At 37.5% G+C, this 24,108-nt stretch overlaps 1 protein-coding gene across 3 annotated transcripts in view; it reads right to left on the reverse strand.

Moving 5' to 3' along the window:
• Positions 1–280: 280 nt before the first annotated feature.
• LOC143343161 (zwei Ig domain protein zig-8) overlaps positions 281–24,108 on the reverse strand; it is a 341,606-nt gene continuing 317,778 nt past the window's right edge. For 2 of the 3 annotated variants that reach the window (XM_076767763.1, XM_076767764.1), the window contains 3 exons: positions 19,568–19,751; positions 11,478–11,620; positions 281–5,233 (listed from right to left, as the gene is read on the reverse strand). In XM_076767763.1, coding sequence (XP_076623878.1) covers positions 5,100–5,233; positions 11,478–11,620; positions 19,568–19,751 — 461 coding nt within the window. In that variant the 3' untranslated portion in view covers positions 281–5,099. The remainder of the gene's footprint in view (positions 5,234–11,477; positions 11,621–19,567; positions 19,752–24,108) is intronic. The other variant, XM_076767765.1, reaches the window with a different exon arrangement.

Here is a 24,108-nt window from a genome sequence, read left to right on the forward strand (position 1 = left end):
TGAAAAACGCGCTTCGCGTTAAAATACCCTTAAGGGTGAATTTTATTTGCAAACAGACGAATATAATCTGTGAAAGGATAAATTTTCAAAAACCTGTAAACGATTTATCTTTTTAGCAGTGTGGACCATTTTAAGGAATTCGTATAAAAATCATTCGAATTGACTGTATGTGTGGCAATGACTTAAAGGAGGAACAAGGAAAGAGAATGACACGAAAGGAAGAAACAAAATCTTGTAAAACGAATATCGTATATTTCATAATCTCGTCATCGGAGAAAACTTTGAGTTTATGTCGAATTCACGTATTACTGTGCGATCTGCCTCGACACAGAGACGTTTCAGTAGTTGTTAGATTAACGAACGTCGGCGGAAAAAGTTACTTTATGTAAAACGCGTGGCATTCGTGTCACTTCGCTTTAAAACATGGCCGCGAGTCACTTAATCGATGAGCACGGGATCAGGTTGGCAGTTGATAACTCATTTCGCATTAACATCCTTGCGCGTTCCTTGATACATAGTCCTTCGTAACAGCAACTCTTAATTATTTCATTCGCAACTTTCACTAATTTACAAGTTCCCCCTTGATTCGCGAATATCTTTCCTCGTTGGGCGACGTCTTCGTACTTAAATCAATCATTCGTTTCGAGCATCGACAATGTCCATGGTTCCCTCGATTTTTCTATTACAAGAATTTAAACAACGAAGTTAAATCGAAAAGAAGAAATTTTAATTTAAAATTTTCCTCCCCTCTGGTATTTATATACTCAAATTAAAGAGGTTCGAATTGACACTAGAACTACCAAAATGATTCGTAATTTCTAAGAAAAATTGTAAGAAAGTTACTCAACTGCAGTTTCGAACATTTAGTTTTTTATAAGAGAATGAATAAACATATATTTCTTCAAATATATTTCGTTTTAATCTCTTTGGTACAAATAAATACACCATAATTGTAGTTCTAGTGTTAAGTCTAAAGTGTGTACAATCTTCGTCCTTAAACCATTTTCGTAATAATTTTCATTGAAAAATTGAATTTTTATCTTTTATTCAATTATTCGCGAACCAAGTAGTCGATGTCACGGTTTAAGCAGACAGCGCCGTTTCAGTGAACAACATCGAGTACAAGACTGGCGACACCCACGCACATACCACACGCTTCTTTCTCCACATTCGCCGACAATCGAGTCGAGTTTGCTTTATACAACTGTTTTACCGTTTTTACGAGAATACAACTTTATAACAATTAACCTGCCATCGCTAATCGTGCGTTTGGACGATGGAGTGATATCGTTTGGTCGAACGGTCGGTGTCATCGACTTCAGGCGCTCGGCGATGACTTCCGGTTTCCCTCGCGCGTCGTTTTAACGTGGGCTCTTTACAAACCTAGATAATACTGATAATTCGAGCCTCGCTCGTGTGGTCCGTATCGAATATTCATCTGCAGCTGTTTTTTTTTTCGCGAGGCTGATTCAAGTTCGACTCTCATTCAATTTCGAACCACGTTAATTTTGATTATTCGAAAAGTAAGATACTGCATGATATTCGAGGACTAAAGAATTTGAAATTCGAATATAATTATTCTACACCTGCGGTCGCAAAAAATTCAACGAATTCGATGATTTTCTTTTTCCATAAAAAAAGATTGTAATTTTCTAGCGGATAGATCAGAAACAATGGCCAGTATTAATTCTGTTTACGATTCGTTTCGCTTGCTGTTGCAAATCAAATTATTCGCGGTCGTTTAATTTGTAACTGTGGATAAAATTAATGCAATTAGTGTGTAGGTGAAATTAGTATTGCTAGCGACTATTCCATTTGCAGTTGTGGATGAAATTAATCGCATTAACGGCCATTTTGCCTGGTATCGTAGGTGGATTAAATTAATACACGGTGTTTGCAATAATATAACGCGGCTAATAAAATAGAATTAATCGAGGACAAGCAATATTCCTGGGACGCGTGAATGTAAAAGTTCTTTTCACAATTTTCTCAGAGATCAGTTTTTTTCTTGGGAAAAACAACCGACCGCAAATGAGATTATTTAATCACAGAGGAAGACGCCAGTCAGGGAATTTTCGAATTCCTGATGTGTTTTGTACAGTCACTCATCATTTTCAACACAGCCATTTCGAACGTTAAGTACATATTATAATGATCCAGGTAATAGAATTTGCATTTAAATATAACATTTCGATTAGTAGAATTCTTTTCAAACGCAATGGCTCGACGGCACTTCATACGTTTCTAATATTTATTACTATCAAACCACCGTATAATTATGCACTAATATACAAGATGGTCCAAACAGCTATTAACACCTGAATTCTATTAAAAAAAATTATAGCAGCTGTACAGAGTTAAGGGCAAACGAGCTAAAAAGAATATTATCACCATACAATAATTACTCCAGCTGTTATAATTTTGTAAATAATTAAGGTGGTAATAGTTATTGCACCATGCTGTACAGGATGTTAAAAAGGGGGTTCAAGACTCGCAGAGTAATAATCATTAAGTTAAATGAAAAAATTCAAATTCAGTGACTCGTATGCCCCGGAATCCTCTTTCAAACACCCTGTAATTACTATTTCGTACCTGTGTAAAATTTCGAATTGATAAAATCACCGTTTCGTCGTACATGCTCCAATGGATCCACGTGGTTCAGCCCTGAAATTTGAACAGCCCTCGCGAGAAAGCAGAGACGGGCAAAATTTCCATCCACGTTATAATTTCGAACACCGAACACAAGACGAACAACTTTGCATTGTTCGATAAAAATTAGAATTACGAAACGAGCAAGTGGAAACGTAATAAATCGTGTCGAGTTGATTATCTTTTTGAGGGAAATTCTGCTCGTCTCCGAAGAAAAGTCGCGACCCGGGTTCCACCGAGTCATCAGCCTGGAACTAAAGTCGAAACGAGCGTGTTTGACGCGTTCTCGTCGCGACGTCGTCAAACAGAGGCTCGCGGAGATATATTATTTTCACACGGAGGTTGTTTTGTATCCGATAATGGGCTCCCAGAGGGCGGGTGTTAAAATGTCGGAGCGGCAGTGAATGCGTCAAGGAAATATACGAGGCGTACTGCAGTCTCCGAACACGCGATTCGAAGGTGTTTACATGTACGCGACGTGCGGGAAATCTGCACGTGGACTTCGCATCCTTCGCCCCCCGGCTATTTATATTGTACGCTGCTACCAGCGAGGAAAATGTGGCCAACGTCGAGCAATTTTGTCTTACAAACACTAACTGTCGCTCCCTGGAACATTCTTCGAAAGCAACTGATGTAGTTCTTCGAGTTTCATAAATTCAGAAATAATATATAAAGATAATTTAGTAAAACTGACGAAACTAGAGCTATTTGAATAGTGCCAATATGTTCAATTTAAAAATATGGGGTCTTAACTTTCAGCCATTAAATTGACGAAATTAGAGCTACTTGAATATTTTCAATTTTATATTTTCGGTAAAGAATTTTTTTCTCGAAATTGTGTGGGATTTCGGGGGCATGTGTACTCATCAAAAATGATTGTAATTGAACCACGCAACCAAAAATAATTTTTCCAGAATTATGTGAAACTTTTCATTTTCGCCGAAAAGTTTAAGCACTTACCCCCGTCGATTTTTCTTAAACATTCGTCTTTGATTTTTAATAAATTTGTTTGACGTCCTACAGAAAAGTTGTCTAATACTTTTTTGTAGGTACTCATGAGTTCTACTCCAGAAAAAAATTTCAATGAAATACATCTACTATTGTAGGAATTATGGTCGTTTGAAAATTAGACCACTTTTATGGGGTTTTTCTCACTTTACGGGGTTAAGGACCAACTTTTCAAATATTTTTAGAATTTTTACATATTCCTCATCAAAATACGCGTTGTTTGCGCTTTGAAAAATTAAAATCGTCCAATCCGTTCACAAGTTACGACGTTTTAAAGATACGCATGAAATTCTAGGGAAACATGTCAATGGTATGGTCAGACATTGCATTTTCGGTAAAGAATATTTTTCTCGAAAATGCGTAGGATTTCGGGGGTATGTGTAATGACCAAAAATGATTGTAATTGATCCCTGCAGTCAGAAATAATTTTTTCAGAACGATTTGAAATTTTTCAATTGTCCATCTACTCGAATTTTTTCTCAAAAATGCGCAAGATTTAGAATTTGTCAATCAACAAATTGGTGTTCTTGATTTTCGTCTTATTTTGGCTTCTAGAATCTCCTATCAAAATTTTTCACAGAGGTGGCCAAGCACCCTGTATTAAGATACTTTAGTAAAACTGACGAAATTAGAGCTACTTGAATATTTCCAAAATGTTAAATTTAAAAATATTTGATCGAGGAACAATTAGAGTTGAAACTGTCGCGAAACCTTCAGCCATTAAACTGTTAATTTCGTTCCACTTTCGTACATAGTCAAGTTAAACATTGCAAATAAAGATACTCACGTAAATATTAAAAATCCATAGATGGCAGAAATTATGCGATTTCTCGTTGGTTCACGCATAACTGGATTCCCGGATCCGTGCCACGAAACGTCCTAGAACGAAACGAGAACGCGACCAACCCCTTCGAACCTAGACACCGCTCCGGAATCGTTTCAGTTACGCGGGTCGATTCCGTGCTCGTGTTCCGAGAAACGTTCTCGTCTTTCGTGGGAGGCGCCCGGTGCCAGGGAAACACCCGAAAGGACAAAGATGCGAAGTTGACGCACTTTGCCAGCCCGAACTCGAACAGGAAGAATTGCCGGTGAAATAGGAAAACACTGCCGCGCAGCGACGTGGAAAGAGTCACCTTCAATCGGCCCGTGAACAATGCTGCCAACCTCTCTTCCCCCGTCCCGCTTGCAGCCCATTCTCCATCAACGCTTCGAACCTCCCTCCACTTTCACCACTCTCCCACACACATCCCCCAACCTTTCGACTCCTTTTCTCGTTCGTCCATTACTTTTTTCGCTCCCTTGTTCGCGCACACACTCCGCCACGTCCATTCTTCAGCGATAATATAAAAGTCCGTATTGTGTCGCGGCGTCCGTGTCACGACGGTGTCCGGCGTCGTGCTCGTTTCGCGCCTTTCCGGGACGCGACGAACGACGTCGGGCCTTCATCTGAGCACCTGTTGTTGTATCCAGCCGAGGAGAACGGACAGAAGGAGAAGCAACGATCCGACGACGGCGCCGCCGCTCGTCCCGACGACGGTCTCCGCGCTTCCGTGATGCAACTCGGCTAAGCTTTCTCCTGAAACACCGGGTACGTACACTCAAACACCGCAAACCATCGACTATACGCTCTTGGAATCATTGGATGGATACACAACTATCAGAAGTGTCGATACACCCACCATATTTTCATTTTATCAACCCTCCTGTGTACTATGGGGACCAAGTGTTCTCCTATTCTCTACTATATTTACGAACAAATGTTTACAAGTATAGTTAACACTAGGTTTACGGTACGCGTCAATTTGACGCATTCAGATTCTAAACTTAATGTTATAGGACTCATAAATATTATTTGTTAGCAATTTATGTTGAATTGAATTGATGTAACGATATGGATATATACTCTAATTAAAAGAAAAAACTGCATTTCAATGCAACTGTCAACGTAGCGAATTATAATAAAAATATGCGCAACGAGTGTCCGTAAACCTAGTGTTAAACATCCACTGGTATTCGTACACTACAATGGTGATTCACTATAAATGGATAGAAACTTGTTTCTCATGAATTCTCTTTCCATTTATTTTCACCAAATGTTGTTTATTACCACCCTTAGACGTATGGTGGGCCATCGATGGATAAATACACCTATTATTCGTTTAGCTACATCCATCATATTTTCATTTTATCAACCCTCCTGTGTACTATGGGGACCAAGTGTTCTCCTATTCTCTACTATATTTACGAACAAATGTTTACAAGTATAGTTAAACACACACTGGTATTCGTGCACTACAATGGTGATTCACTATAAATGGATAGAAACTTGTTTCTTATAAATTCTCTTTCCATTTACTTTCACCGAACATTATTTATTACCATTGGTTTATTAGCACCCTTGGAAACGAATGGTAGCTGGTATTCGTACACTACAATGGTGATTCACTATAAGTGTACAGAAATTTTTATTTTCTATTTATTTTCACCAAATGTTGTTCATTACCACTATCTTAAGTTTCATTTACAAACTAGTTTTTTTTTAAATATTAAGGGGTCATAATTCCCAATTAGAAAATCGACAGAAAAGTATAATATAAATAACATACAATAATAATAATTGTCAACAATACGCGGTGTCCCCCAAGCGATCACCCATCTCAGCCTGGTTGCGACCAACGTAGCTTAACGTCGGTGATCGTACAAGAACCTATTCTTTTTCAACAACATTTATTAACAATATATTTATACAGTCTTTTCGCATATCTGATGTTTGAAAATCCCTGCCTCTCTCTACCTTTCACTTTGGAACAGTTTAGACAGAGTATCTATTTTTCTTTTAAAGTTATCACACTGTGATGTCTAAAAATATACAGGTTGTTCGGCTACCCCCGAGAAAAATTTTGATGAGAGATTGTAGAGGCCAAAATAAGACGAAAATCAAGAATACTAATTTGTTGATGGAGGCTTCGTTAAAAAGTTATTAACGTTTAAATTTCCGCCCGTACTGAATTTTTTTCTCGCAAATGCGCAAGATTTCGGGGGTATGTCTATTCACCAAAAATGATTGTAATAGACCCCTGTAACCAAAAATAATTTTTCTAGAACGATTTGAAATTATTTTTTTTTCGTCGAAAAATTTCAGGGAAATATATCAATGTATGGTCAGACATTATTATATTTTTCGGTAAGGAATTCTTTTCTCGAAAGTGCGTAGGATTTCGGGGGTATGTATAATGACCAAAAATGATTGTAATTGACCCCTGCAATTGAAAATAATTTTTTCAGAACGATTTGAAATTTTTTAATTTAATTTTTTAATAACTTACTAACTTACTAACGAAGCCTCAGTCAAGAAATTGATATTCTTTATTTTCTTCTTATTTTGGTCTCTAGAATCCCCCATTAAAATTTTTCCCAGCGGTGGCCGAACACTCTGTATATTTTCCATTGAAGGAGTATTTTTGCTTTCAGGAAAAGTAAAAAGCTGTTTTTGGGGACAAAAACCAGAGTTTCCAACGTGCCACGACAACTAACAACTGACAACTTTCTTAGTCTTTATTTTTAATTTATTCAAACACAAATCTTTAAATATCGCAATACATAAAAACGTGGATCTATTATGGAAACTTATTTGAAATGGAAACAATTTTCTTTTCCATTCAGTGAAGTGAATCACCATTATAGTGAACGAATACGAGCGGGTGTGAACGTATACACTTTCTGTATTTGTTTCTGCGTCCCAGACTGTTGCACAGCCGCGCAATTTAGCTTTATTGTCAGGAATTAGACGGTATCGGGTTCCACGAAGTCCTATCAATTAAGCGTTTTCCGTTCCGTAACTTTCGAAGAGAATTATCGGCGCGCGTTCGAGAATGATAAAATGAAAATTCGAGGAGTTCCGTTCTGAAAGGAAAGCTTTGGCCATTAGAAGTGCCATTATGAAATGAACTCGAACCGAATAGAATAGACGGAACAAGCTACGCGTTCGTGGAAACTTTTTTTCGCCGTTCAATCCTTGCTCGTGTTTAGCTCAAATACGGAACGATGGAAGCATGTTCGTTTTCTCGTTCAATGAAAAATGTGAATTGTAGGATTGAATGGAATCCGGAATTTCGAGACGCCGCTATAACCGACTTCTTTTGTGGGAAATAATAGTTAGGAAATAGTGTAAAATGAGGCGAGGAAAATGAAAAGGACGACGTTGGAATTCGTTCGCCCGTGCTAATTGAATATTCAAGATTTATCGATAAAATACTACGTTTTCGTGAGAAGATCAAAATTTACTTTATTAGAATTATTTTCTTATTTAAATGTTGAGTTCCTAGAAAATTAAACGAGCGTCTTTGGGGATGGTGAATTTAACTTTTGGTTTATTAAGTTACCAATAAACATTTCACCGAAATGTCTGTCGAGATCTTGCATCCACGTAGTCGGTTTTTATTCGTCGCGATAAGTTTTATTTATTTTATCAGTTTTGTTGTGCATTGCACCTTAGATCATTATAATTTTAGAGCAACGTCATAAAAGGCTCCCTGATACCACGCTTACTTCTTTCGTCACGCACACTTGTAATTAAGCGTAATATGCATAAATATTACACGATATTTAATGAAACCACGTGACTTTCATTCTGACAGCGTTATAAAGATTGCGAGCGCATGCTACTCGTGACCGTTTAACATTACTCTGACCAAAAATTCTGTACAGATTTCATCAAATAATTGCCAAAAAGTTTCGACCGACATAGAAATTTATTCCCTTTAAAATTACTTGGTCGATCGACTTGAAATTAGATAATTTCGAAAGAAATTATAGAAGTTTACTACTTTCGTGGCAAAGTAAAACATATCCTTTCTTCAAATTTCAATGTTCAAGACTTCGAACGTTCAACGAGTAAAGTCGATTCATTTTTTTATTTGTTAACAGGTCATAATTATAAAAATTATTTTGTCGAAAATAATCTTACGGAGTAACAGTTATAATCGACAAATATTAAAACATAATTGAAGATGAATGAATAAACGATGAAAGGGAACTTGTTTCCACTAAAAATCTTTCCTCGATAATTACGAAATACTGGCACTCGAGAGTTAATTAACTTCCCCGCGATCATTCATCAAGCAAATTTGGCGTGTCCATAACTTCGTTGGCTTTTTGAACGAAGTATCAAAAGTATTGAAAAAGTTGTTCGTCCGGAATTACGCCATTTTCAGTGAAACAGCCAGACGACGGTGTACGCGCTAGCTATTCGCTTATTATTTTACGCTCGAACGAGTTTTTAAAATCATTTCGCCAATTTGGCGAAACTGTGTCTAGCGTGAAACTTTAGATTAAACAGAGGTAAACAAAAGAATTCGAAACTTTTAATTAAAACGTTGTTGCACTGGCACTTGAGATGCTGCGGAGCGCAGCTAGGGGACTTATTAACCATCCTCGCGATGCAACATACACGTCAATAGGACCTAAGTTTAATTTGTCCTGTTGCCGCTACATCGTGAGTCTCTGCATAAAGGAAGCCATAAAGGATGTCGAAACTAACGATACGTGATGACTATTATCGTACTTAAGGAAAATCAAATCACGTCCTAAATAAACTTTCCTATTCCTCAAGTATGTACTAGTAGTACTCTGTGATTTTTTATAGCGTTTTAGCTGGTTGAAACCGAGTTGTCCAAATACCCATCGGATTTAGAAATCTGTGGCCAATAAATGGGAAATTATTTTATTCGTAAACAGAGAAACATTGGTAGATAAAATACTTAATATTATATTAAGGTCGTCTATCCCAACAGTTTTCATCTCTAAAAAAACTCTTTTGTGAATTTTTTAAAATTCCAACTTGTAGTCGTCTGGGTACTAATTAATTTTCGTTGGGAACAATTCTTTCACGTAATTAGAAATGTCTGAAAAATTATACGTACCGTTACAACAAACATTTTATATAACAAAATAGCAGAGCTTTGTTGCACGAAGAGCAAGATCCTCTATTTCACGAAGAAATGTGGGGAAAATGAGGTAATTCCAGCACGAAACGATGAAGCAAAGAACGTATAAAAGTGCAGAAAGATGTATACCAGAGGCAAACACGAAGTAATAACGAATAACAATGTGAACTGGTTGCATCTAATGCATTTTCAAAAATAACCTTCCATTAGATCCTATTCCAATAATAATGAAATTATTATTTAGTTCGACTGTATTCATGCATTTATGAAGCTAAAAAAATGTATTTTCACGATTGTGGGATCCAATATATTTGGTTATTGTTAAAAGAAAATTTTTTGAAATTGAGAAGATACGAGTCACCAGTTTATTTAAGTACAGTTTGGAGTTAAAAAATTTATGTACGACAATAATTGGACATTCCACGTTTGGAAAAGTTCGCGAGCATATCTGACGTCTGGTAAATCGTTAAACAGTATAACGTGTATCAAGCAGTCGGGAACGAAATTCTCAACTGACCTGACGCAATGCCGTAAACGTTGTTGAAATATGAGTTACAGAGTGCACTCGGTTAAATCTGCTTCGCTCGTGATGCATCTAGAGCAAGGGTTGGCAACCCGTGGCTCGTTAGTTAAATTATTGCTGCTCTTGATCCGAGTCAAATTATTTAAATCTGACGCGGCTTAAATAAATGCATACGTTCAATAACGGAAATATGCAACGTTTCCCGTCTGCATTCTTCGTTATTTGCTGTAGTTCGACGAGTTTGATCATTATACAGGTCTAGAATGCTCCTGGGCTCGAATGCCCTTGAAATATGACCGAAGGATCTCGAAACGAAGAAAACTTTCCTCCCGAAGTGTGCTCGCAAAAACTTTGTTCGAAAGTTACGGGACTATAAGAGCGAACATCGAAATAATCTTTATTCGTTGCTTTACAGGAATGAAAATGTAATTATTTTACAGTTTTGTCCAAAAATGGTAAAAATGGCCTCCAATTAGGCGACAAGCTTTAACATCGATGAGAGAATCAGTCATATTTTTCTTAGCGTCACGTGAAATTGGATTTTCAATTTTTGCCCGATATGTTCTGATAGGAACGAAATTAAATTCTGGCGTTGACAGATATAATAAAGATTATAAATTAATATTCTAGGCGTTTCAATTAATTGTGCTCTATATTTTGAGTACGGTCACAAAGAACTTTCGTTCTACTTTTATTGTTTCCTTAACAAGGAGAATTTTGGTTTGTTTAGATTTGTTTGGATATAATAAAGATTCTAAATTAATATTCTAGGGTTACGTTTCAATTAATCGTGTTCTACATTTTAAGTACGGTCACATCCAAAGAGCTTCGTTCTATTTTTACTTTTATTCTTTCCTCAACAAACAGAATTTTGGTTTGTTTAGATTTGTTTGGATATAATAAAGATTATAAATGAATATTCCAGCGTTGTGTTTCAATTAATCGTGCTCTACATTTAAAGTACGGTCACAAAGAGCTTTCGTTCTATTTCTATTCTTTCCTTAACTAGCAGAATTTTGTTTTGTTTAGATTTATTTGGATATAATAAAGATTTTAAATGAATATTCCAGGGTTGTGTTTCAATTAATCGTGCTCTACATTTAGAGTACGGTCACAAAGAGCTTTCGTCCTATTTCTATCCTTTCCTTAACTAGCAGAATTTTGTTTTGTTTAGATTTATTTGGATATAATAAAGATTTTAAATGAATATTCCAGGAATGTGTTTCAATTAATCGTGCTCTACATTTAGAGTACGGTCGCAAAGAGCTTTCGTTCTATTTTTATCCTTTTCTAAACAAGCAGAATTTTGGAAGATTTGTTTAGATTTAGAAGTAAATATTCAGTAATCTCACCGTTCAGGACATGCACGTGAACTGTGGCAGGTTGACCAGGCATGGTGGTGAGATGGCACGTGTAGTTTCCGCTGTCAGCTGGTCCCACCCTCGCTATGCTGAGAGTCGAATTGGCCCCCTCTTCCATTAGGTCCGTTTTCACGCTGAAACACACGGTACGGCGATGTTGAAACTTCAATTTCCAACAGGACTCTCGAATAGACCTTTTTCCCCCGGAAGCACACGCACAGAGTGCACGCCATTTTTTGCGAGATTGCCTAACAGATTTTTATTCTCGTGTCGCTTTATCCTCGTCCCCTTAAACTCTTAAGAGGATGTACCACCGTTAAAGTTTAAAAATAAAAAAATCCTCTTACCCTCGCGTTCAATTTCTGTCGTATTAATATAAACGTAAGACTTCTCGTTTTTCTACACTGGATCCTACATTTCCTTTTATTTCCTACTGTTCAGAATTTAGCTTGTATTTATTTAAATTATACGTATCAGTACCAAGTTTTCTTACAAAATATCGACGACTTTGTAAAGTAAATTTAATTTATTAATAAAGAATTGATCATTAGTTTATTGCAAATAAAATTTATCTTCTGGATGACTCAAAAATGGAGTATTTATCTTCGTTGCAATAACACGAGGGAATAAATTTCTAGAGAAGCTTGATTTGCAAATTGGTGAATTTGATTCGTAAAACGATACGAAATCCTGTAAACGACTAGCGAGAATTTTGTTAAAACTTCTGTACCATAATTTCAAAATTCTTTTCAGTACGGATCGAGTTAGCACAGTCTTTGGGGCATTATCCATTGTTAAAGCAATACGGGGGACGAGAGAACGAAGCATAACTTGGGAATAAATCCGACATACGACCGTAGAATTCTGTCGGTGAAATTCGAAATCCGTTAAATCGAGGTTTTAACCGTATATTCCCTTAGTATTCGGCGCTGATTCGGAGGACACGCGCGACGGAGACGAGCGTTTCAATTCCTTTTTCGTTTTTTCCCCGACGATTCGGTTCGCGACCCGTTTTAAAAAGCGGCGGGGAATTATGAAACATTTTCGAATCGCGCTCCATGGCGTCGGGAGGCAAAAGGCGAGAGATGAAGGGAGCTCATCCGGGAATAACGACTGCTCTACGATCGCGTCCGCTTTTTCGTCTCCCATTCATTATTGTTATTAATTGCCGGGATTACATCTCGCCAACGAAGTTATTCTCTTTGCTGGTTCCGTTCCGCGACTCACAGCGCTCCGCCCTTTGATCCTCGTTTCACCCTCGATTGCACCCAGGCGTTTATAAATCTTCGCGTATCGGGAGAGCTCTTCAGATATTTATAACGGACATTCGGTTTCTGTTTTTGGTTACGGAGGAAACGGTAAAAAGAATCGTTGGAGAACATCGATCGCTACGTTTATAACAAATTTCAGATGGCACGTTGAACGACTAGTTACAACTATTTTACTATAAAAAAATTTGTAGATATTGTATAAATATCGGTAAATATGTGTGAGAAATACGAACGAATAAAGTTGCATAGTTTGTTGTCAAAAAATTATCAAAATTGACTTCCCACAATTACGTTTACCATAAATTTCATATGGTATGTAGAACGGTCAGTTATAATTATTTTACTCTATAAAAATTTGCAGATATTCTATAAATATCGATAAACATGTGTGAAAAATTCGAAGAAAAAAGATTGCATAGTTCTTTATCAAAAAATAATCAAAGTCTACTCGTTTTACAAGTAGCGACTTCCTTCGCTCGCCACCAGAGGGCTACGCCCGACTTGTATCTATCTCACAAGTACTCGATCGACCACCTATTTCTATACATCTTCCAGGCGCTCTCGCAACGGAGAATATATCCCTGAAGAAAATAAATTTCTAGTAAACCCCGACTCGTAAAAGAGAGTGAATTGCGAAAATGTAAAAAGTTGTTGTGACTGCGATACTCGCGTGGCTTCGACGGTCCTTGGAAAGAATTACTTACGAGGAACAAATACACGGTGTGTAAAAAGAAAATGGCATACCGTGTGTTTTATTCAAATTTGACGGGAAACGTCGTAGCTCCTATTTCAGTTTATTTCGCGCGGCGCGAGCACGAGCGAGGGATGGCGTTTAATTGAAAAAGTTTCCACGGCTGCAATTTGTCCGTTCGTTATCTCCGCCTGGCTGCAGCTCTGGGACGATTGCTCGTTGATCCACGGCGTTAAGCAACCTCGATCTTTGCCTGGTTTCTTTCAGAATCGCGTTAATGAACCGGCAGACGGTGCTTTTTCTCGCCGGTTGCCATTTTCCCTTCGTTCGAACGTTCTTTCCCCACCTTGCTAATTGCATCGCGAGCCCGTGGAACGGAATGCATACTGCTCAGGTAATGAGATTAACATTCCACGGGACTGTAAATTTGTCCACGACGCAGACTCTGTAATTTTAATGCCGTGAAAAATGGCCTTCGCGAGCGTACCAGGCGAATGTATAATAAACGGGATTGAATTGCTGCCCTGTTAACGCGTAACTGGCGTACACGAATGATTTAATCACGACGGCCATTGTTTCGCTCCGTAATTCGTCGAGCGTGTTTAAGCGATTAGTTCATTCGACCGTCCCGAGATTTGATCGCCAGAAGGGTCGCTGGTTTCCTTCTTTCGACCCAAGTGCATCGTTCGTTGCGTCCCCTTTCGTTCCCTGTTTCTCTTTAAAATCAATAGTCATTAGGAATCAGCGAAAGTTTCGCTTTTAAAGCAAACTTCTTTATCAATACGCTACGAATCGTGAAATATTTTGATATCTGCGATACAGAATCGCGTAGCAATATTAACTACCGAAGTTGTCATTTCTAGTTTATAATAAATATTGTAAAAAATTCACTCGACTGTATTTTTGCAAATTTTTATTTTAAGAGATATTTATTTCCCATTGCATTATAGATTTCTTAAAATATTTATCGTTTTAACTTCACTGGTACAAATAAACACACCATAATTATCCATAGTTCTAGCTAACTATTGAAGTGGTCTGACCTATTCGTAATTTACAATATTTATTGTAAAACATTTACTCGACTGGATCTTTGCAAATTTCGTTTTATATAAAGGGAATGAATTTTAAAAAATATTCATTTCCCATTGCACTATAAATTTCTTCATTTATCGTTTCAATTTCTTTGGTAAAACTAAACACACCATAATTATCGATAGTTCCAGCGTTTACAACTTCTGAAGTTTTTCTCGAACACAGAATACGACGATTCGAAGTGCACACGCGATTACTATGTCTCCATTTTTCCATTTGCGTCGTGAATAACAGTCGTAGAACACCCGCGGTCAGTTGATGGATTACATTTCTTAACCGAACGCAAGGAACGAACGAGAAATTAATTATTATATCTACGCGAGTAGTATGTTCTCTGTTACACGAAGATTGCGTCAAATTAAGTCTAGCGTGCTGATGAATTGAGATCGATTCTTTGCATAGCGTAATATTGAAAATGTGATAAATCGTGGCGACGAAAAATGTTATATTTTAAGCCAGTTTTATTAGCCTGCATCGTGTAGTTTCAGAGGGGGAACGAGCGCGTTGTAAAACGTAATTAATTTAGTTTATTCCGGATTTCTGTATGCGTTTTACGCGGTTGCCATTAATTTCGGTTTCACGAGCATCGCGCCTCGTTAAATTCTCAGTGATTCGATACGTTATTTCGCGCGCAAGGTACAAAAGAAGGAAATATGTTTGCAAAGAGCAATATCGTTTTTGAAACACGTTTCGAGCAATGAATCGAGGTCGAATTCGTTAATGCGCCATTATCAAATTCTCCAGCCCGCCGATTCCGAAAGCTTTGTTAATTCTGTATGAGTTTATTACAACAAATAAAACCGAACAAAGCAGTTTGTTCAATTTTTACGTAAACTCTATACCCATTCGTAGCGTATTAAATGCACTAATTGGTCGATCCCAATGAAACGTGTATTAATTTTAGTATTAAAAAAATGTTAAAAACTATTTGTAGCTGTGGTGGTCAAATACAATCATTTTTGGTGAGTAAACATACCCCCGAAATCCTAACCATTTTCGAGAAAAAAATTCGAAAATGTAATTTATTTGATGCAATTGATTCTATTCATTCAACTTCATCTCAAATATTATTTGCCACGTGTAGGAATAACGACACAAACGTAAAATACATAGTGAACCACCCTGTACAATATAAAAACCGCTATTTTTTAACCACATTTACGTAAAGTATCACAATCACTTAGCGTGCTTTCTGTCGTGGAGTGTACACACCGAATAAATTAATATCTTCCGACGAGTAGAGGTATTCTTACGCATCCCTGTCGTCCAAGCGTCAACAACCCCCTTTGTGTCGTCTAACAACGAAAATCACCCCTGTTCGAAGTACGATCGCTCAATATCTCGTGTTACGAAGCATCGTTCCAACAGGGTTAATTAAAACCCACCGAGCGGCGACAATAACTCGTCGCTTTACATTTCAGTCGTCCTCGGACTGGTAACATCGCGAGAGAAAAATAACGAGCGGCAAAACGACGCTTCCTGCGGCGTCGTGTTTACGGGTCTGTGGTTTCCACGGGCCACGTGAGCCATCGAAGCGGTCGCGGGGGCGAGAATGCGCCCGGAAACGAGTAGACCAAGCCTTTGTGTACACGCGCCGGGTATGTACGACGGTGCACAACGCAAACTAATTCCATTTACCGTCGCCCAACTTTGTGCACTGGCACCGACAACGCGACCGAGTGTCTCGCGACGACGACGTCGATCGGGTCCGTCGGTATCCCGTGTGTGGGCGTACTCCGAAACCGACCCTCGCGTTTTCAAGGCTGCTCGAGCGGTTTACACGACGCAGATCAACCCGTGGAAAGGCAGACCTCAAATTGTTGACATTGGATTATAACTTCCGGGCGTACCGAGGGTAACCGGATCCCGTTTCCGCCTTATACACGCGCCCGGGATCGGACGTTTTGCATTCGGTGTATCGTGCATGATTTACGACCAGTCGTATCCACGAACAAACGAGTCGATCAGACCGAACATCGCCGGAGGAACCAATGGCGGTTGCCAAAATTAATGGAGTAGATTGGTTCTAGTTCTACTTGGGGGATTAAAAATCAATATGGAAACCATGTATTGTGGCTAGACCGCGGATCTTTGTGCAGTTACGTATTTTTATGGGAATTGGATTACATTGTGGGACCTAGACAGAAATTTGTTTTGTGATAAGCATATTTAAAATGCATATTTGCATATTTTTTAAATTGTATATCTCGTTTAGTTTTATTGTATGCACTTTTTAAATATTATTTATCGAGCGATCGGAGTAAATGAACGAAATCAAAATTTAACCTTAATCGTACCACGATGTGACACTGACAGTGAGTCACGTTTGAAAATTGAACTTCAATTTTTTGACTATTTCATATTGTATTTCCAAACATTTTTTGGGGTTTTTGTTTTAAATTAATAATTAACACTCAAAAAATAAGTATTTGTGAATTTGAAATTAGTCATGATATCAAAATTAACCTTCTTCACAAAATGTATATTATTATACCGCAGTATGAGTGTAGTAAAAAACGAGGAATATAATCTCGAAATTGTGTAGGATTTGGGGGGTATGTGTATTCACCAAAAATGATTGTAATTGAACCACGCAACCAAAATCAATTTTTCCAAAATGATTTGAAATTTCTTTTTTCGCCGAAAAATTTCAGCACCTACCCCCTGTGGATTTTTCTTAAACATTCGTCTTTGATTTTTAATAAATTTGTTTGACGTCCTACAGAAAAGTTGTCTAATACTTTTTTGTAGGTACTCATAAGTTCTACTCCAGAAAAAAATTTCAATGAAATAGACCTATTATTGTAGGAGTTATGGTCCTTTGAAAATTAGACCACTTTTATGCGGTTTTTCTCACTTTACAAGGCTAAGGACCAACTTTTCGAATATTTTTAGAATTTCTACATATTCTATACTAAAATACGCGTAGTTTGCTTTTTTAAACATTAAAATCGTCCATTCCGGTCAGAAGTTACGACGTTTTAAAGATACGCTTGAAATTTCAGGGAAACATGTCAATGGTATGGTCAGACATTGTATTTTCGATAAGGAATTTTTTTCTCGAAAGTGCGTAGAATTTCGGGGGTATGTCTATTCACCAAAAATGATTGTAACTGACCCCTGCAACCAGAAACAATTTTTTTAGAACGATTTGGAAATTTTTAATTTTGTTGAAAAATTTCTCAACCTTCCTGAATTTTTTTCTCGAAAGTGCGTTGGAATTCGGGGGTATGTGTATTCACCAAAAGTGATTGTATTTGATCCCAAAACATAGAAATAATTTTTTTAGAACGATTCGAAATGTTTTTTTTTCGCCGAGAAATTTAGGCACCTACCCCCTGTCGAATATTCTGAAAAATTCGGTTTTCATTTTTAGTAATTTTGTTTGACGTCCTATAGAAAAGTTGTTAAATACTTTTTTATAGGTACCTATGAGCTCTACTTCAGAAAAAAGTTTCATTGAAATATATTCACTATTGCGGGAGTTGTGGCTGTTTGAAAATTGGACCATTTTTATGGGGTTTTTCTCATTTTGCGGGGTCAAGGATCAAATTTTCCAATATTTTTGCAATTTCTACATATTCTCCGTCAAAATACGCGTAGTATGCTTTTTTAAACGTTGAAATCGTCCAATCCGTTCAGGAGTTATGACATTTTTAAGATACTCTTGAAAATTCAGGGTAGCATTTCTGGCCTCACATTAGATTTTCGATAAGGAATTTTTTTCTCGTAAATGCGTAGGATTTCGGGGATATGTGTAATGACCAAAAATGATTGTAATCGTCCTCTGCAACCGAAAATATTTTTTTTAGAACGATTTGAAAAATGTTTTTTTCGTCGAAAAATTTCATCACCTACACGAATTTTTTCTCGAAAGTGGGTAGGATTTCGGAGGTATGTCTATTCACCAAAAATGATTGTAAATGACCGCTGCAACCAAAAATAATTTTTTCAGAATGATTTGAAATTTTTTAATAACTTTTTAACGAAGTCTCAATCAAGAAATTGATATAGTTGTGGTCGACACCCTGTATGTTGTTATCAAATAATTCTCTAAGAAATTTCAACAAATATAGCTCTGATATTCGTAGCATCGAGATAGCATCTTAATTAAGTATACTGTAGAGATATCCGCCTTGAAAATTTGTGCTAGGAACGAATGGCGAGCATTTTAAATTACGCGAAATTCGGGGTAACGAATTCTCGAATGGTTCAGATTTACTCAACGATGCACAAGGAAGAGCAAATTTGAAGTTCGATTCCTTAATCGAAGAGAATACGTTCGAGATTTCGTAACCGCGCGATCTTGAATGTCGAACGATTGAGAAACTTTGGTCTTATTTAATATTCGTCGGAGCCCGGTTGAATTTACATCGAAATTACTTGTACGTTCGCTTAATTTGATATTCTTTGTCGCACTTGGAGATATTAAAGAGTATGAAAGGAACCCTGGTTCGTTAAAGACACCATTTTGAAATGGTCTACTCACGATAAAATTAATTTTCTCTTACCCTTATTTGCAATAAAACACCTACCAAGATCATTAAGCTTATACTGGCTTTTGTTCTACCTAACTTTGTGCCAGAACCATAAACAATTATTATCCAGTTTTTAAGAATTTAAATATTCATCGAACAGGCTGGTCGAACAATAAGTTAGGTCATAATTAACACTCTGACGGTCGCTTAAATTAGTTTATCGCGATACCAACATTTAATATAAATAATAATATTTCGTTGCTCGTGAAAATAAACTTTATTTTCAAGCATATCAACAATTTTTGATGGTACAGAAAAATTGAAAGAACCATGAAACTAAACGATTTCTTTCTTTCTTTTTCGCTTTCGAGTTAAATTTGGTTAGCGATTAAAATGACACAATACTTGAATATTTATAAAATATAGAATGTGAAAATTTCGGATCGAAAGTAGGATGACAATTTTGTTTAGATTGCACCTAAAGTCTTGGCGTCCATCAAAGCGTTAATGCACGAAAGTTTAGTAACATTTTAGCGTTTAGGTCACCTGATACCGCCTCTCGTCGTGTCATAGTTCAGAACTCGGTTGCCGTGGAGCCACTGGACGACGCTGTACTGCACTTGCATCGCTATGTGACGCACAACGCATAATAGCTCGATGGTGCTGTCTGCCTCATAATACTTGTCCCTCAGGGGCTCACCCAGGGCGTCCACTATTTGGACGGACGGCGCTGAAATTTGATTACGAGACATCAGGTGGACCGTAAATTCCGTCGAAAGTTAAATTGGCGGGATTGGGAAGTCCGCTTTCTTACGCAGGACGTCCCGAAATCACCGTCACATTTTGTTCAAATACGATAGATTTCAAACAAGTCCCTTCCTGATATTTCAAAAAAATTTTACAATCGTCAAGATACTCTTTGCAACGACTCTCGAGAGACTAAAAGAGAATTTACAGTATAACTTACCGAGAAGGAATTTTATCGAAAATCGATCGTTTTATTTTTACGGCAAAACGACAAGGAATAATAGAAATAAAAAGACGATAAATTAAAGTAGAGGGAGGATGGTTACGTTACCGAATTTCTTAATAAAAATTCTTGATACGGTCAGCGTGGACGAAATTTTTATTTCCATAGCCTTTTTCTCCGAAGTTCGTGGAACCCTATTGAATGTATTTAAGACACGGTTGTGCTCTCAGAATTTTTAATAAGAGTTTCGGAAGCGTAATCATGTTTCCAATGTAAAATGCTCGTAGAGCCACTGCTCCTTTAATTTTAAATTTTCTTAAAAGTTTTCGAAAGAGGTAATAGGTGCAAGTTCGACGCTAGTTTTTGACCCCCTTAACAATTTTTTTTGAAGTTCGTACGCCGTATAAAATACATACATTGTTTTTACCTTAAAATTGTTTAATTACCTACTTTATTAACCTCGCACAATATCTGTAAAAATAGGGCAAATGTAAGTATAATGCAATGTAATACGCAGTCAAAGGTGTACGGAAGAATGGAGAAATTAATGAATAGAAAACAAGAGTAATCCTTTTATCAAGGATCAATTCGACCTAAATATGGGGCAGAATGAGATCGCGACGAGCTCCACGACTAATAGTTCACAGAGGCAATAAATATTGACAATACGTCGTTGTTTACGCGTAAGTGCATCTAAAGACTGAGGCGCAATCCAGACGCGATCTTTTATCCGGCATCTTCTGGACTATTTCCAGAGCCAAGTTTATCATGCAACCTTTGCGGTTCAAGAATGCAGAAATACCGGAATGAAATCCCAAGTGGCGGGCCTGGAACGGTCGTTCGAGTTCAGTACATTTTCCGAGGGTTTCACGATTTTCCGCGCGTACGAACTATGGGATTGCGAAACGAATACAAATGACGCCGTTTAATAATGCCGAATAATGCGATAAATCACGGCGTTTCACGGTCTTATTGGTTTTATCGCCGACCAGCGAATCACATATTTATGAATAGCTCACTGGGATCTGCGGATGAAATGTTAGATTTCTAGGTGAGAACGTGGCGAAGAAAACGTGAAACATAGATGGGTTCCAATAATTCGATCTGTTTCTTTCGTAATTCTTATCATGTAATTGAATTTGTTTCGATACACTCTTTCGTACTTAAAGAAACACGTGACGAACGAAATAAACAATTTAAAATTGGCTCCGTTTCTCGAAAATTATTGCAAAATTCACATACACTATTGCGTTGGTTATACAAAACGACAAAACTTTTCTCCCACTCACTTTTCCAATATAATTATCATTTATAGGGGAAAGTAAACAATTTTATATATTTATTCAAAGACTATTGGTATTCTATGAGTACTCATAGTTTTAATAATATAAAATTTATGTTGCACAACTTCTAGAGTGTACATATTATTGTCAAAGAATAAGTACTTATGAAACTTGTGCGTACTTAACACTAAACCTATCAGCTACATCGAATATCAGTCGTATAGTCAATAGGAATTGCTGAAACTTCTTTGGATATGTAGCGTCAATGTAAACTTCAAAATAAACATGGAAGACAGCATAAATTATAGTAGTTGATATGATCATTAGATAGAGGATGAAATGCCCTTTAAAATGAGCGTTTGTACGAGTCGATAGCTTTATTAGTTCCGGAGATATAGCGATTTTAGTTTCACGTCGATGCGGTGGCTAGTTTCGGAGATAAAGAGGCCGAAGCGTTTGTTTACAACGGCCTTGTCAAGGTCGTTGACCGGCACGTGACTCGTAATAACTAGGTCACTCGGTCACGAGTCACGTACGAGAAAGAGAGGTCCGGCGCGACGCGTCAGACAAAGACAGCGATAGTCGAATTAAGAGAAATACCCTTTTACATAAATTACGATATCTCGAAAACGGAAAGTCGGATCGCCAAAAACCAAAAGCCATTTTAAAGGGGAGGCTTTGCCGCTGCTAACAGCGGCTTAATAATTAATAAAGCACTAGTAGTTTCGGAACTGTACGCGTCTAAAGTTTTAGTATTTTTAATACGCGTGAATAGGCTATTATACACGAGCCGGACAGTGAGACAGTCGAATTAAGAAAAATTATCTTTTACATAAATTACGATATCTCGAAAACGGAAAGTCGGATCGCCAAAAACCAAAAGCCATTTTAAAGGGGAGGCTTTACCGCTTCTAACGATGGCTAAATTATTGATAAAACAGTACTAGCTTCAAAACTACGCGAGTTCAAAGAAACTAAAACGAAACCTAACGTATAAATATAAATATATAAATCTAATGAAATTTGTTTATACTGTCAACTTCCTCATAACACGGAACTTTTGCAACACGATCTCGTTCTAATACCTCGAATAAACATATCCACTATAATTATTGAATTAATTTTGTTGCTCATTGAAATCTACTTTTGCTTTTCAGAGAAACTTCTTACTAATTTTTAATTCCACACGACATATTATTTTTTATGAATGTAACTACCGTGTTGTACGATGTTATGTTCTGTCTAAAATTAAGTAATCCTTAAACTAAACAGTTTCGATTAAATCCCAAGCATGCTGAACACGCCGGATAAAGGTAATTTAATACCGTGATAAATTTCGGGGTTTTTATTGGGTCTTTTCGAGTTTTCGTCGGATCACGGGTCTCGATAATTGGGCTAAATAGATGCATGTGGCTCGGGAGTCACAGTTTGTCGACCACTGTTAGAGTGACAGGGTGTTTAGTCTCTAGTTTCCTGGTCCGGCCGATGAGGTTGGATCATCGTAGCGACAGTGGTCGCTCCATATCGCGTAGTGGAGTTTCGGTTTGTCGTGTGAATTGCGGTTAATTAATCCTGGCGGCGACAGTGCAGGTTTAGAAAGGCTTTGCAGCAACCAGCGTCCACTTTAGTATTGCACTGGTGGTTCGCGCTAATTATATGTATCCCAATTTTGAGACCCACGGGAATCCATATGCAGAAATGGGCAACAGGCCTCGATACGCTGGAGTTATATCCCAAACCGATCACACTCGATGTCGAGTTTTAGTGTAATAGATAGAAGCATGGAGTCGATTCGCCATTAAAACTAAGGTTTATTAGAATAAAACGTACGAAGCAATTCTGAACAGACTGCAAGTATATTCGAAGCCGGAACAATATTACAACGGGACAGGAATCAAATATCTATTCTCGTCTGAGAAATTTCCTAGCAGCGCTATCTACGACTGGTTTTCGAACATTTCACTTCGTAGAGGCAATAAATATGGATGATGCATCTCCGGTGGTGCGTACGTGTGTCTAACAACCGAGGTTCGATTCAAAATTTCCTTCTTCAGTCTTTGGACCGATTCCAGTTCTGGAAGCGGGTTACCTTAGAGAAATGCATGCTCGCTGGCTGTAAAGAACCATGAAGAAGAAAAATATTCGAGTGTACAGGCTGCTCCAAAAGTGTACGCGTTCCATTAAAATGCAGGGCGAATTGAAAATTATTTTAATTCATTAAAATTTACGTGAACACACCACTCGTCGATACAATTTTCCTTTTTGACGCGTTCACTGTCAGATCAAAACTGCATAATATTCCGCAAGACTGAAATTTTGATTTCAGATCATCGTAAGACAATTTTTCTGTTTTCCTCGAGTCTCAATTTGAAAATTAATCTTTTTAGTTCCATAGTGGTAAATTCTATCACTCACAAAACCACGTTTATAGTCTCGTACGCAATATTTATTTTATTTCATTTTATATACGGAGAAAAAAATAAGTTTAACAAATTCGGTTCAATTTATTACCGGTTTCTTCTACCGATTACACCTGCATGTTTGCCCGTTCGCAAAAACTGACGCCAGTTTTTGAAGCAGCCTGAGCAAGCCCCGTTGCAGTGGCATTCGACCTCATGAATACCCGCCGGAAAATGTTCTTCTGCTGCAACTTTTCACTTCGCCCGTTGGATAATACACAGGATTCTCCACATTCCGTTCCGCCGAGCGTTCTTCCGCGACTTTTTATCGTTTTAATCCCTCTCGGAATCAGGAGAAACGCGCGTGTACATACTGTCATCGAGAAATCGGTTTTTGCGAGAGAATTGTCCCTTTAACAGGGAAATTTCGAAGCA

Source organism: Colletes latitarsis, chromosome 7 (genome assembly GCF_051014445.1).
Source record: "Colletes latitarsis isolate SP2378_abdomen chromosome 7, iyColLati1, whole genome shotgun sequence".
In the NCBI taxonomy this organism is placed as follows: domain Eukaryota; kingdom Metazoa; phylum Arthropoda; class Insecta; order Hymenoptera; family Colletidae; genus Colletes; species Colletes latitarsis.